This window comes from Molothrus aeneus, chromosome 4 (assembly GCF_037042795.1).
Source record: "Molothrus aeneus isolate 106 chromosome 4, BPBGC_Maene_1.0, whole genome shotgun sequence".
In the NCBI taxonomy this organism is placed as follows: domain Eukaryota; kingdom Metazoa; phylum Chordata; class Aves; order Passeriformes; family Icteridae; genus Molothrus; species Molothrus aeneus.
The window spans coordinates 47,368,707-47,381,793 of record NC_089649.1 but is presented as its reverse complement, the minus strand read 5'-3'; the positions used below and the strand labels follow the sequence as shown (position 1 = coordinate 47,381,793).

General features: G+C 40.9%; 1 protein-coding gene across 3 annotated transcripts in view; it reads left to right on the top strand.

Annotated features, from left to right (window-relative positions):
* Positions 1-1,812: 1,812 nt before the first annotated feature.
* Positions 1,813-13,087, top strand: part of SLAIN2 (SLAIN motif family member 2) — a 34,345-nt gene continuing 23,070 nt past the window's right edge. For all 3 annotated transcript variants that reach the window (XM_066548453.1, XM_066548452.1, XM_066548454.1), the window contains exons 1-2: positions 1,813-2,171; positions 11,568-11,716. In XM_066548453.1, the coding sequence (XP_066404550.1) occupies positions 1,813-2,171; positions 11,568-11,716 (508 nt within the window). The remainder of the gene's footprint in view (positions 2,172-11,567; positions 11,717-13,087) is intronic.

The window sequence follows — 13,087 nt, the reverse complement described above, 5'->3', positions numbered from 1 at the left end:
TATCTGGATTCCCTTAAGGCATTTGACTTTGTACCATATCATACAGACACAGAGAATGAGCTGGATTTACAAACTGGTTTACAGACCAGTCTCTAAGGAGTTATGATAGTCATTAACGTGGTGCCAGTGAGCAGAGTGCCAAAGGTCTCAGCTCATGGGCCAAAACTGTTTAGTAGTTCTATAGCTGTGAGAATTATACAAAATCTGTGGCAAAATCTGCTGCTGATAAGAAGTTTGCTTCATTTGCAGATAATGAAGACATTACCATAGGAGTAATTAAATTGCTTTGTTGAAAGATACCAGCCCTGATGTATTTTAATGCAGTTAAACACTTAAGGTGATAATTGTTTTGGGAAAATAATGACATAAATTGCATGTATGGATCAAAGGCCTGGATTCTGGTGAGAAGCTAACAGTAACAATGCAAAACCACCCCAGAACAAACCCTCAAAAAATGCTGTACATACAGGGAACGTATTCTTTGAATATATAAGGGGAGAGTGTTGTGTAAGGCAAGGAAGTGACCCAGTCTTGTAAGGATGTGGTAAACTCATGCCTGGCAGTCTCAACACACCAGCAGTCCATGCACCATACCTAACACAACCAGATTGTGTAGCATTAAATGCCCTTAAACTTTGCAACTTCTCAGGACATCCCGCAGGTCTGAGCACCCCAGTCTTATTTTCCTTCTTCCCTTCCTGAGCCTGGTAAAAACTGCTCACAGCAGTGCCATCCCCTGCAGACTCCAGCCATCCTCTGGCCCACTTGCTGGTGTTCCTCCTCTCCCCTGCCAAACCAGGCTCCAAAATGAAGCTGGTGAGTAGATGGAACTTGGGAAGAGGAAAAAATTGTGAAGGGGTGGGACTAAGGACAGTGTCACTCAGTGGCTCAGGGAAGGGGGACACAGAGCATCCCCACAATGCCATCTGACAAAATTTGGAGACAATTCGTCACAAGATAAAAAACATCCCAAGAAATAGGGCAGGGGGCAATGGGCAGAAAGCAATGCACAGAAAGTTCCACCTGAATATTAAAAACTTCTTTACTGGAACACATTGCCCAGTAAACACAATCCTGTGCCCTGAGCTCTAGGATAACTGCTTGAGCAGGGAGGTTGGACCACATCAACGACTGTGGTCCCTTCCCACATTATCCATTCTGTGATTCTGTGAAAAATCCCAAAGCCCCACTAATTCCTTAAACCTAAAGGTGTAAGTTTTGCTATGGAAGGCAAAATCACCACAACCTTTAAAAGAATATGCATCTATTTATACAAAATGTACACTCGAAGGTTGTTCAGTTCACACGTCCGTCACACACAATAGGCCCAACACTTTCACCTAGGCCTCGGACCATGGGCAGCCTTGTATTCTCCAGAGGTTTTGAACGGTTTTGGAAGGTATTCCGGGGCTTCCCATACAACTCCTGTCCGGGACCTGCGGTGCCCAAGACACGGGAGGCCAGGCCAGGCCAAGCCAGGCCGCTCCCTCAGGAGCGAGCCCACCGCACGAGCCCCTCGGACGGCCCCGAGCGGGGCTGAGTCACAGCCTCCCGCTGCCGGGGCCGCGAGCCGCCGCCACGCTCGGGCATGGCACGCGTTCCGTGCCGTTCCGTGCCGTTCCGTTCCGGCCCGCCCAGAGAGAAGGCGGCGCGAGGGCCGGCGGTTCCGGCGGCAGAGGCGGTGACATGGCGGCGGCGGATGTGCGTCCTGCGCCCCGCCCCGGCCCTGCCCCGGCACCGGCCGCCGGGCCGCGTAGACGGGGCGGCACGGCCGCCTCTCCCCGCGCAGCCGCCGCTCTGCCGGCGGCCGCCATGGAGGATGTGGGCTCGGGCGTGAACGCGGACGCGGAGGTGCGGAAGCTGCAGGAGCTGGTGAAGAAGCTAGAGAAGCAGAATGAACAGCTTCGCAGCCGCCACGGCGCCCTGCCCGCCGCCCCCGCCAGCCCCAAGCGCCTGCCGAGCGCCGGGCCCGCCTCGCCGCCCTCCGCCGTCTCCCCGTCGCCCGACGGCCGCTGTCTCAGCCCCAGGGCCGTCGCCCGGCGCTCGCTCCCCGAGGAGCCCGGCGGTGGCGATGGGGGCAGCGGCGGCAATGGCCTCCTGGACGACGCGGCGGTGCTCAGGCCGGAGGAGCTGGAGCGGCTGGCCGGCTGCGATGAGGACGAGACCGGCTGGTGAGGAGGCGGCCGGGGTGGGGATGGAGCGGGGGCGGGTAGGTGAGGAGGCGGGCAAGGCTCCGCCGTGCCTGGGGGAAGGGGCAGTTTCCAGGCGTGTGCCTGATGTCGGAGGGGGTCTCGGGGCTTTGTGTGCGGAGGCAGCCTCGCCCTCTGGGCTGGGTGAAGGGCTTAGTGAGCTGGACTAGATGCCTGCCGGGGAAGGGTGTTCGCTTTCTGCAAACGGCGGTGAAGCTCCCTGGAGGCCGCGGCTCTGCCCTGCTCGCTGCTCGGCCGCGAGGGGAGCGTTACTTGGGGGTACTCGGACACCGAGCGGGCTCCGGTGCTGCCGCAGAATGAGCCATCAGTGTTTTCGGGAGTGCAGGCGGTGGAGAGGCATTGAGAAACTTGTGGGAAATTTCTGCGTATTAGAATTGGCCCACAGGTACTGTTAGGCTTCAGACATGCATCGGGCACCTTTAATGCCTCGATTTCTTTCAGCTGTAAAGGCAGCAAATGTAGCACTTTTTCATCTCATAAACGTGTTGCCCTTAGGCGTTCTAATTTATTGCTAATGATGTAGGATCACGGTTTCCCTTAGGTGGTTCCTCGTTATAAATGGACTGCTTACCCTGCTGCTCCAGCAGAAACAGCTGCAGGTGGCTGTGTGCCTTGTCATTATTAACACTTGATTGAGCTTCCACTGAGAATCAAGACTTGGCTCTCTCCAAACATGACACTGTCCCAGCTGTCGGTTTGAAGTTTCCTGTGACAGTTGTTGAGGGGCAGCCTCAGAGCTGCAGGAGAAATAGTGGGGAGGAGCACCGTGTCAGCAGCATGTCAACAGAGAAATGCAAGGGAAGCATGTACAGGGACAAAAAGTGTAAACTTTTGTTTAAACAGGTATGCAAACTGTCTTGCAACAGAACTGATTGTGGGTCCATCTACGAAGGTCTCTGGAAGCAAACATGCAGACAAATTTACAAAACAAACAAAAATGTCTTGCAGAGTTAGGAACGCCTTTAAAAATGCTGGAATGACTCCATGCATGAGCAATGTTTTAGTTGCTCAGGGAGGAGACAGCGTGTGCGCTTCCTTGGAGAAATCATTTGCCTGACATTCAGCCCGATCCACTGGAGAAGTATGAGAGCATAAGTTTATTCTCATCCAACACTAAATTAACACAAGGCATCATCTCTCAGAAGATGAGTCTGTGCAAGGCAGCTACTCTTATTTCTCACTGTATGCCTGGTAACCTACAAGGGCCTACAGCCCTTGATGGAAATAGAATCTGGTAAATTTGCCCTGCAAGTTTGGAGTGGCATGGCCGAATCTGTAAATGTCGTGAATTCTAGTGACAATAGATCTTACTGTTTTATACATTAATTCTAACTCGTGGGTAACATAATGAGTCTCTTAAGTGAAAGTGAATGTCCCGACAGAGTGTATGGTGACAGTGGTGGCATTAGTGCTGTGTTTTTGTTGACACAGTTCTGGGCACTCACGGGGCAGCCACATGGTTCACTGAACACTGCCCTTGCTGGTGTCAGGTGTTTGGCTGCCAATTATTGTGGCACCGTCATGTTGCTGTGCAAGTTCTGGTGCTCAAAAGGCAACAAAACTTATAGGCAGTCTTTTGCACATCTTGATTCCTTTACTAATATTTTGGCAACTATAATGCTAAAGTGTTTTAGCTACTAATTTTCAGTCTCAGGCATAGGACACTGAGTGAGACACAAATGCATGAAACAAAAGAAGCAATTGTAAAAATTTACGAATTGTCACACATATCACAAAATATGGATATGTGGTTGTTTAAAAAAAGTGTTTTCCTGCTGTTGTTCAATATGCAATTAATGATAAACATAGTTTGGCTAGAATGATGATTTTTTTGTTCCAAAGTGCTTAATAAAAATGGAAATCAAGCTCTTGGAATTTCTAAACACCTTCTAATTCAACTGTTGAAACACTAAATAGTCCAACCCCTTTTATTTTCCTATGAAGGTAAGATGCCTTTGTATTTATGCATTTGATTAATGGAGGTTTTTGCTCTTAATGAAGTTTGACATTTTCAGAGGGCTAATGGAGTAATCTAAAAGAAACAAGCCTGTTTCTTTTAGGAGGGGTTGCTGTGAATAAGTGGATTTCCCTTAAACTGTTTCATAAAGATCCTCCTCCTCAGGCCTTGGCTATGGAAGGTCATTCATAAAATAATTTAATCAACTGTAAGGGTGAATGTATTCAATGAAATTTAAGTATCATATGAACTCTTTGAGGTTCAAATGGATTGGATCACTAATGCTTAACCCAAAGTCCTGTTTAAAGTATGGGATTATACACTGTCAAAATCAAATACTTCTTAGCAGCTGAGGACACCTCTTGTGGAAACAAACTAAATTTAAATCATCGTTTGTTCATAAAAAATTGATTCATCTTGCCTGTTTTGCTTGTCTACACATAGAAGTTAAGATTTGTCTTCACTTTTGATTTCAAAAGGACCTTGCTGTGGGCAGTAATAGGTGTTCAAGGGTGCTGGTTATCACTGTTCTTTTCTGTTTTGTGTAATACAGACATTTTCATACCCTATTATGAAATTGTATACAGTTTTGTCATGGCAGAATAAATGTTTTTCTTAATTGTTAAAATTGTTTTACATTTAATGCCTACATGAGATTAGTGGCTGTGAATTTAAGACAGAACACCTGATACTGTGATTGAAATTGATACTAGAATGTGACATGTTTCTTTAAATCTACATTGTAGAGTTGATCAACTTATTTTTAGCTTTTAAAATGCATTTAGGTAAGTGCACCTTCTCCTTACTTTTTCACTTTACACTTCTCTGCTGTAACTATCAAACAAGCAAAGGAACTTTGACACTGCTGTTTTAATAGCAGCATTAGCTATTAAAACATCCATACAGTATTAGTGACTTTTGGGATTGTTTATATTTTTGCTTGATTGTTTTTCTTCTCTGTGGTTACTTAAATCCAGATTCACTTCATGTTTTAAACATTTTGCATCAGACAATCTTCAAATTATGTGGTAAATTATTAAAAATATTTTAGTGCATTTAGATTGAGTTTCTTGTCTATATGCTTCTGAAAGTTGTTTAATGTGCTGAAACTTTCTTCCTGATAAGGTCCTGAAGGTTGCAGTTTGGCACATCTGTACTTGCACACTGTACTGAGCTCTACACAGACCCTTGGAGACTTTGCTTTAGGCCTGCTGATTATTTCCTCCAGTTATCAGCAACTTTCATAATCTACTCTATGGGTGTTCCTATTTAGCTGTTCTTGAACCAGATTGCATCAAATTTAATTTTTTTCAAGTTCAGTCTGAACAGGTCTTTTCTTACTAATTAATTGAAAAGACAATAGGGCGGAAGAGGTGACCAGAGTGGAGAAATCTTCAGAGAAGTGGTGTGCACCTCCTTGCCTGACTTGCTGGGTAAGGTTGGGTGTGGATGTGTTATCTGGATAACAGTGTGCAGGTGGCTTGCCATGCTGCTTTTAAAAAGAGTTTATTGGGTCTTGAGTTTATTGCAGGATAAGTGTGCACGTGTGGGCAATTACTCTAGATGAGTTACTGTGCTGGGAACCCACTGTAACTTCCTTTGTGGTAACTTGTTGCACGGTCCCAAACTGAGCTCTCTGAAAAGCTTTGTTTTAAATGTGAGCAAAGCATGCTGTACTTTTCTTCAAAATTTACTTGCAGCATGTGCATAAGAGTATAGAGCTTGCTGTGTATCTATTTTGTACATGTAATTGCTCAGCAAACTTCAGAACAGTTGTTCTCTTTAAATGACAGTGCTATAAAAACTATCACCCATGCTTTCATATCAGCATCAAGTCTCCTTGGTAGGGTTAAAATAGCTTACAGTTGACTGACCTCATTTACAAACAAAAGGCAGTTATTATGTATTTAAAATTAAATTATTGGTGGTTTTTTTTTTACTTACTGAATAGCTAAAAGTAATAGTTTCAGTGTTTTTTAAGAGCTCAGACTGGTTGCGTATCCTGACTAGTTAAAATGGAAGGCACATACTTTTACTATTATACTCACACTCGTTCAGCAGCTATTTCTAATTTGCACCTGTTGATAACAGTGCAAGTTTCCATTCTAGCCATCCATTAGCAGTAGTTGGCCAAGGGCCTGTGTGAGATACACGATTGTCGTCTGTAATGATTCTTCTGTCTCATATTGCTGGATGTCCCTTGAGCACCAGCATTGTTTTGGAATCCTGGTTTGCCATAGTGAGCTGGTAAAGTATACTTTGACTATTTTAGGCTAGAGCTCCACCTGAATGAAACCCCATTGCTGAAATTGCATTGCAGCATTTCCTGTTTAACTGTTAAATTTTATTGTATTAATGTGGTTTAGGCCCTTTGGAAGCAGGACAGATTCTGATCAATTTCTGTTCCATGGTGTAAGTAAAAGAGAAATTGTGGTTTTTCATTTTGTGGCACATAAAAAGTCAATTTGATTTAAAGTTGTTGGGGTTTAACCAAATTCAGATAACATCTTCACAAACTAGGAAGATAATATGAAAAGAAGCATGTAGGAAAAGCAAGAGTTACGGAAGTCATCAGTGTTATAATGAAAAACAACTGGTAACATTAAATAATATTCAGTTTGATTATTGTCTTTGAGATATCCATATTTGTTGTGAAACAGATATTTGAGGACTGGAGGAAGAATCCTGAGAAAGAACTATTTCAATTTCTGACCATTTTTGTGATAATTACTGCTTTTAAACATGCTTGATATTTAGATATAATGAAATCTTTGATATGGGTTTCCTTTACTGTCCTAGTGATATTTCTGAAATTTACTACATAATCATGTCTTGTTTAGGCATGGTTCACATTTCTATTACTTGTAGTTGTTGATAGAGCTCTCAGGCATAGTCATTAAATGGAGTTTTATTTTGGAACACATTTATTAGGACACAGAACTTCTCAACTTTTTTCTCTTCAGTGTAAATATGAACAATGCTATGTTTAAGCACAGATGCACTAACAAATTTCTTATGAAAAGCTTCTCAAATAGTGGACAGTTGTACAATTTGTGTGATAGTTCTAGAGAAGGTACATGATGGTGGTTTTGATGGCCCATTTCCCATTTTACAAGATCCTTTTCCGACACAAACATGTTCTTCTAGATGAGGAAATGAATAGTGGCAGTAATTTCCAGCAACTAGCCAGGGCACAGCTAACTAGCTTTAATTGTTGGGCACAGAAAGGTAGTTGTGTTCCAAATTGCACTTTGCAACCTCTTGGATATTCTTAATTCTACTTAAAAATTTCATTATGTAACTGAGATGTACCACTGTAATGTGAAGGTTTAATGAGCCTGTCAAAGGCTTTTTGTAGTATTCATATTCTGCAGTTTATATTCATAGACTGGAGTTTGCTGTAGTTTGTGCAATCTCTCGGAACTAGAAGTATTCTGTGAAGTAGAGCTGAAAACGAATAATTGCAGGCTAAGCAATGTGTATCTTAGTCAGCCACAGCTGTGGCACAGGAATTTTGTGGGGTGGGGAGAAGGAAAGGAGATCTGTGGGCCACATAAGTGCAGGGATGTCACTTAATTTTTTGATTTTTCTTTCAACCAGAGATGCTTTTCAGATCTCTACCTGTCCATTCAAAATCTGTCTTAAATTTTAATGTGCTTAAGCCACTTCAGATAGGATTTCCTAAAACTTTTAAATTGTCTTAAAATAGCTTAGATTGACACTGTTGTGTTCTAAATTATCTGTTTCCATGACTGTTCAGTATTATTGTCTCCTGATTTATATGTTTTCATTAGCTTTTCACTGTGAAGTTTCTTTCTTGTATTTTAGGGGCATTTCTTATTGATTTATCCTTGGATTTCAGTTTTTTCTCCTCATCATGTCTTCAGGTTTTTAATCTTGCTTTTGCACGCATCGTGTTTTGCGTGCTCCCATTTAATTTCCTTTATTGTAACTTCCAGTTTTTGCTTAAACCTAATGTAACTAAAATAAATGAGCTCTAACTTCAGATTCCTTCCACTTGCCATCTTCTTTCTAATTCAGATTTGTGACTTCATGTTCATCTGCATGTTTTTTCTCACTCTTATACTGAGCAGTGTAAGGATTTTGATACAAAAGGACTCTTCCTTTTTTTCCCAGTGAGAATGTTGGCTTCTTGTTTCATGCCTGTGACAACTAGCCTCTTGTATTTTAATGCACTGGGAGGTGTTCCTCAGGTGAGGTAATCTGTACACAGATATTCCACTCCTGCTGCAGTGGTGTGTCCTGTTTCTTCAAAGCCTTTTCTGACTCATCTGTGTCCCAGTGCAACATGCTGCATCTTGTTCCATTTGGCTGACATCATATTTGCTTGTAGTCACAGCAGTCTTCCTGCAAAAGCTCTGCCCTTTTCTGTGCTGCATCTTCCTGGAACTAATCAGTAGAGCCCCTGGCTGCTTTCAGCCTTGGGTTGGTGCTGCTCTGGTGTGGTTGACTTGTAAGAGCTAAAGGAAGGAAATATTAATGGCTGCAGCAGAGTCTTAGTGTCTGGTCTCCTTAGTGTTGTTTCAAAGTAGATCAAAGCTCCTGAGCTCCTCTTAATATACCATTTTGTTCTGCTTTACCTTATGTCACTGAGTTGTGGAGTCTTTACTCTGTTGAGGAGAGATTGGAGTATATATTTCTGGTGTGTTAACGTTTGTAGTATGGATGGCAACTGTAAGTTGTCAGCTTCCTCAATAATTTTTAACTTCCTGTTTTGAGAGAGTTGATTTACAGTGGGTAAAGATGTATGAAGTCATTCTGATAATCTTCTGTCTTGAAGTTGCTGTACTGCCAGTCAGTGCTGTTGTGTTGCTGTAGAATGCATTGACAGGTACAAATGGGATCTCTTCTGGAAGGTTGTTCAGCTAAAGAGGACCTATATCATTTGGATCAAACAGTTTGACCAGGAAGACCACTTAGCTGTGTGAAGTTACTTGTATGTGCTTCATGTATCCGTTCTTTTTCTGACGTTGGGCAAAGAGGAAGAAGTAATAGAGGCATCACTCTGATTCTTAGCCTTGCCCTTGGTCCTTTTGGTTTTTGTAAAATCCAAGTTAGGCAAAGCAAGTAGAATTAAGTCAGTCTCAAGACTTGAGATTGGCTGTTCTTTGTCAGGTGGAATATTAAGATCACTGCTTTATAGAGACTTGAGACTTGATAATTGCATGATGTGCAAGAAACTGCCCTGAAACAGCTGTTTTGTCACTGCATCAGTGTACATGTGTGTGTTGGAGTTGCATGCAATATGTATGTTGTCAAGTTCTGTCTTTCCTTGAAGTCCAAGTTATGAAACAAAGGTTGATAAAGGAGTCAGAAGAGGTGGGGGGAATATGCAATATATACTGGTTAGAAAGGGAGGTGGAAAAGAGGGAGGGAGCTGTGTGAGCCTGGATTGCTTCAGTTAATAAAGTACTTATGGAACAACTGGGAATTCCTGAAAAGAATGTGTTGAAGCTTAAAATATCAGGTAGAGTTTTGATTAGACCAGTCCTCAAAGAGGACATGCATTTTAATTTCTTGCCTTTTATACTGGCTGCTACTGTAAACTGAATGTGCATGGAACTTCTCAAACACAGCAAGGCATGCCAGCTATGCAGAGCACCAGGAGTGAGTCTGGCCTGTACTGGGCAAAAGCTGGCCTTGTTGCCTTTGACACTTCTTTGTATTGTATAAACATACCTTAGGACAGAAAGGAGTACAGGTAAGTATTAAAAAGACACTAAATTCAAAATGCTAGAGAGATAGTAAATGTTAAACATTACTTTTAATGGTATGGAGATGTCCTAAAAATTACAGAAAGTGGTGTAATTGTTTACACAACTGTGAAAATTGAGTGACTCTTGTGATCCTTTTCAAGGATCTTCAGGGCTATAAATACATGAAGAGCTTTTAGCTTTTCTTTTGGGCTGAGTGCCCAATTGCAGGCATTTCTACAAAAGCAGTTATGACAGACAGCATGATATTGGCCAAAGCATAAACCCCTTGAACTACAGTAAGTGGCAGTGACTTATTTGGATTGTTACAAACAGCTTCATTTTTATTTTAAAACCTGGCAGCTGATAAATATTTTCTTGCCTGGATCTGCAAGCATAGCTTGCTAATTTCAGTGTTAGAGGGAAGAGTGTTTTGGAGCTCACTCTTAATAAAGATCAGTGAGTGGTGGTTTTATAAACATAAGCTTTTGTAAGAAGTGAACTTAATGGTATTAATTACAAAACATCTCTAAAAGCTATTATAACACAAACAGTTCAAGTTCTAGAATTACAGAGGAGAGATGAGATAATCTTGTAGAGAGAAAGTTGTAGGAAATAACCTGTGTTGCTAATGTCATTGGCATAAAGAGAACAACTTTTGCTGTGTATTTTGTACAGAAACATGTCTGATTAGACTGTCAGATATTCCTAAGTGACGCTGTGTGGCATACAATCATATTCACTTGGAATATTAAGTCTGTCATTACCCTAAAAGAAACACTTGTTTAGCTGATTCTACACATGCATAATCTCTAGTTAAGAGTTATGTCTTGCAATTCACTTTTGTCTTTTGCTGAACCACATTTCCAAGTTTGGTTCTAATTCAAAGTAAGGCCTAAAGTTCCCTGTTGTGAGTGTGTGATTGGTTATGACTTTTCCTTTGATCTGTTTCTTGAGGGAGGAGAAGTTTTCAGCTATATTTCTAGAGTTTTTAAACTGGACTACTACTTTCTTCAGTCATGGAACGTTGATGTTAAAATAAGTGAGTGGAGATGCAGACAGACAAAGGTTTCAGTATATCTGGCAAAACAATACGATCTCGTTGTTTCTCTCCACTCTCCTGTGTGCATTATCTCTTTTTCCTTGTTGCTAGTGCTTGACTGTATACCTCCTTAGGACAGAGATAGTTTCTTTGTTCTCTGTTCAAAGAGAGTGAAAAGATCAGGTGCTAGGATAGAAATAATAAACAAAAATAAATTGTTTATTGTTCAAGGCTACTGAAACAGTAGTTGTGTTTTGTCTACTTTAGCACTGCTCCTTGGCTATTAAGATGCTTATTGCTTCCTTTGCTTCTGAAAACAAGAGTTTTCTATTGCATAGTGTTTTATTTCTTTCAGGTGAATCTGAAAAGATTAATCCTCATTTGTATGTTTATGTATATTATGGACAGTGAAATTGTCCATAATGTGTCTGAAATCCTTGGTAGCCATATGTTATCGCTGTTATACTCTATTCAAAATAGTTAATTTTAGGGTCAAATCTGTGCTTTCTTTATCTTTTGGGATTGTACTATAGTGCAGATAGAGTATAGAAACAGAAATAGCATACTCTGTGGTGTTCTGTTGCATGTCTGATCTTATGCTCAATTTTGTCTGTCCTTATAATTTTTTTTTCTCTCTTTTCCAGGTTATATACATCTCCAAAGAAGAAAAAAAATCCACTGCAAAAAAGTGTCAGTCCATTAGTTTGGTGCAGACAGGTATTGGATTACCCAAGTCCTGATGTTGAATGTGCTAAGAAGTCACTGATCCACAAGCTGGAGCAAACAATGTCAGGTGAGTTTGTGCACACTGAAACCACTGGGTTGTATGTATTTATTCTGAAACAGCATCAAAATTAGCTAATGGTTGTGAGATAAAACATCTATCAATTACTTGTATCTAAAGCTTTCATTTTGGTTTATAAAGTAATTAATTCTACTCATTTTACTCATATGAATGAAATGAAAAAAGGCATTAGATCATGAGTCATGATTTCAGAGTTTTTTAATACCTGCATAGTTTGGTCTGATGTTTTCAGGAAAAGCCAATGGTTTTAACTCAAAAAGTTTTCTCATCTTTTTTTTTTTTTTTTTTTAAATAGAAGCCTGTATTAAGATATCATAATTGTTAGGTGTTTGTCAGTATGTTAGCATGAAACTTGATTTTCTGCTAGATTATCTATTTTACTTCATCTAAAGAAATGGAGGCTTATGTTTTTGAATACTTTTGGGAGATGATAATGATTTCTTCTCCTCACATCCCCAGTAACTTGAGATCTAGTTACAGTCAAATTTTAAAAAAATCCAGAGTTTGATTCTTCCTTAATACTAATTAGTTGCTTATATTCAAAACTGGAGAGTGTTTGACCCTGTGAGAATGAAAGTCTGCATTCTCCATCCTTCTATTACCAGACTTTTTTATGTCAAACCAGCAGCAAAATGCTGAAGGTCTGATTAGAATTCTCTGTCCACTGGTTTCTTGCTTTGTTTTGTTTCTTTGTTGGAACCTATTTTTTTAAATTATGCTGAGAAAACTTACTTTCTTGTTATTAATAGCTATTCTCCTCCTGTTGCCTCTTTTTGTAGTCTGCTGCTGCTACATGTTAAACTTTTATCTTCAGGAATTAGCAGAATAGTTGGACTTGAGCTAAGAGTGTATGAACACACAGTTCCAGGAGTGGTTCCAGCAGCCACCTCCTTTCCATGGTTATATGTAAACTTCGTGCTGAATTTATTTGGCTGTAACTTCTTTCCTGTCCTTGTATTGTTTTTTGGAGCAATTCAGTCTTTATTCGGGTTTGTACTAAAACTGTTCTTAATAAAATTTGAATCCATTCTTTATTCTTAGGAAAATCATGGGCATAGTGGTGGAAGTGTCTTCAGTACGAGTCACCCTAAATATTTCCCTATTTCTTGTGCTTTTTTATGCTGCCTGGACAATTGTCTATTAAAAATTTACCTCAACAGTTAACATGATATATGACTTAGATACAGGCAAAGACTGAGATTGTGAACAACAAAAAGCACTCACATCACAGGGATTTATTAAGGATGATACAGGTTTGGGAATCTGAATACTACTGAGTATTTATGAATGGATAGCAGTTGATTGACATAATTCTGTTTGTGGTTTAACTTCTTTCAGAATTAAGTAGAAGTCTTCCGG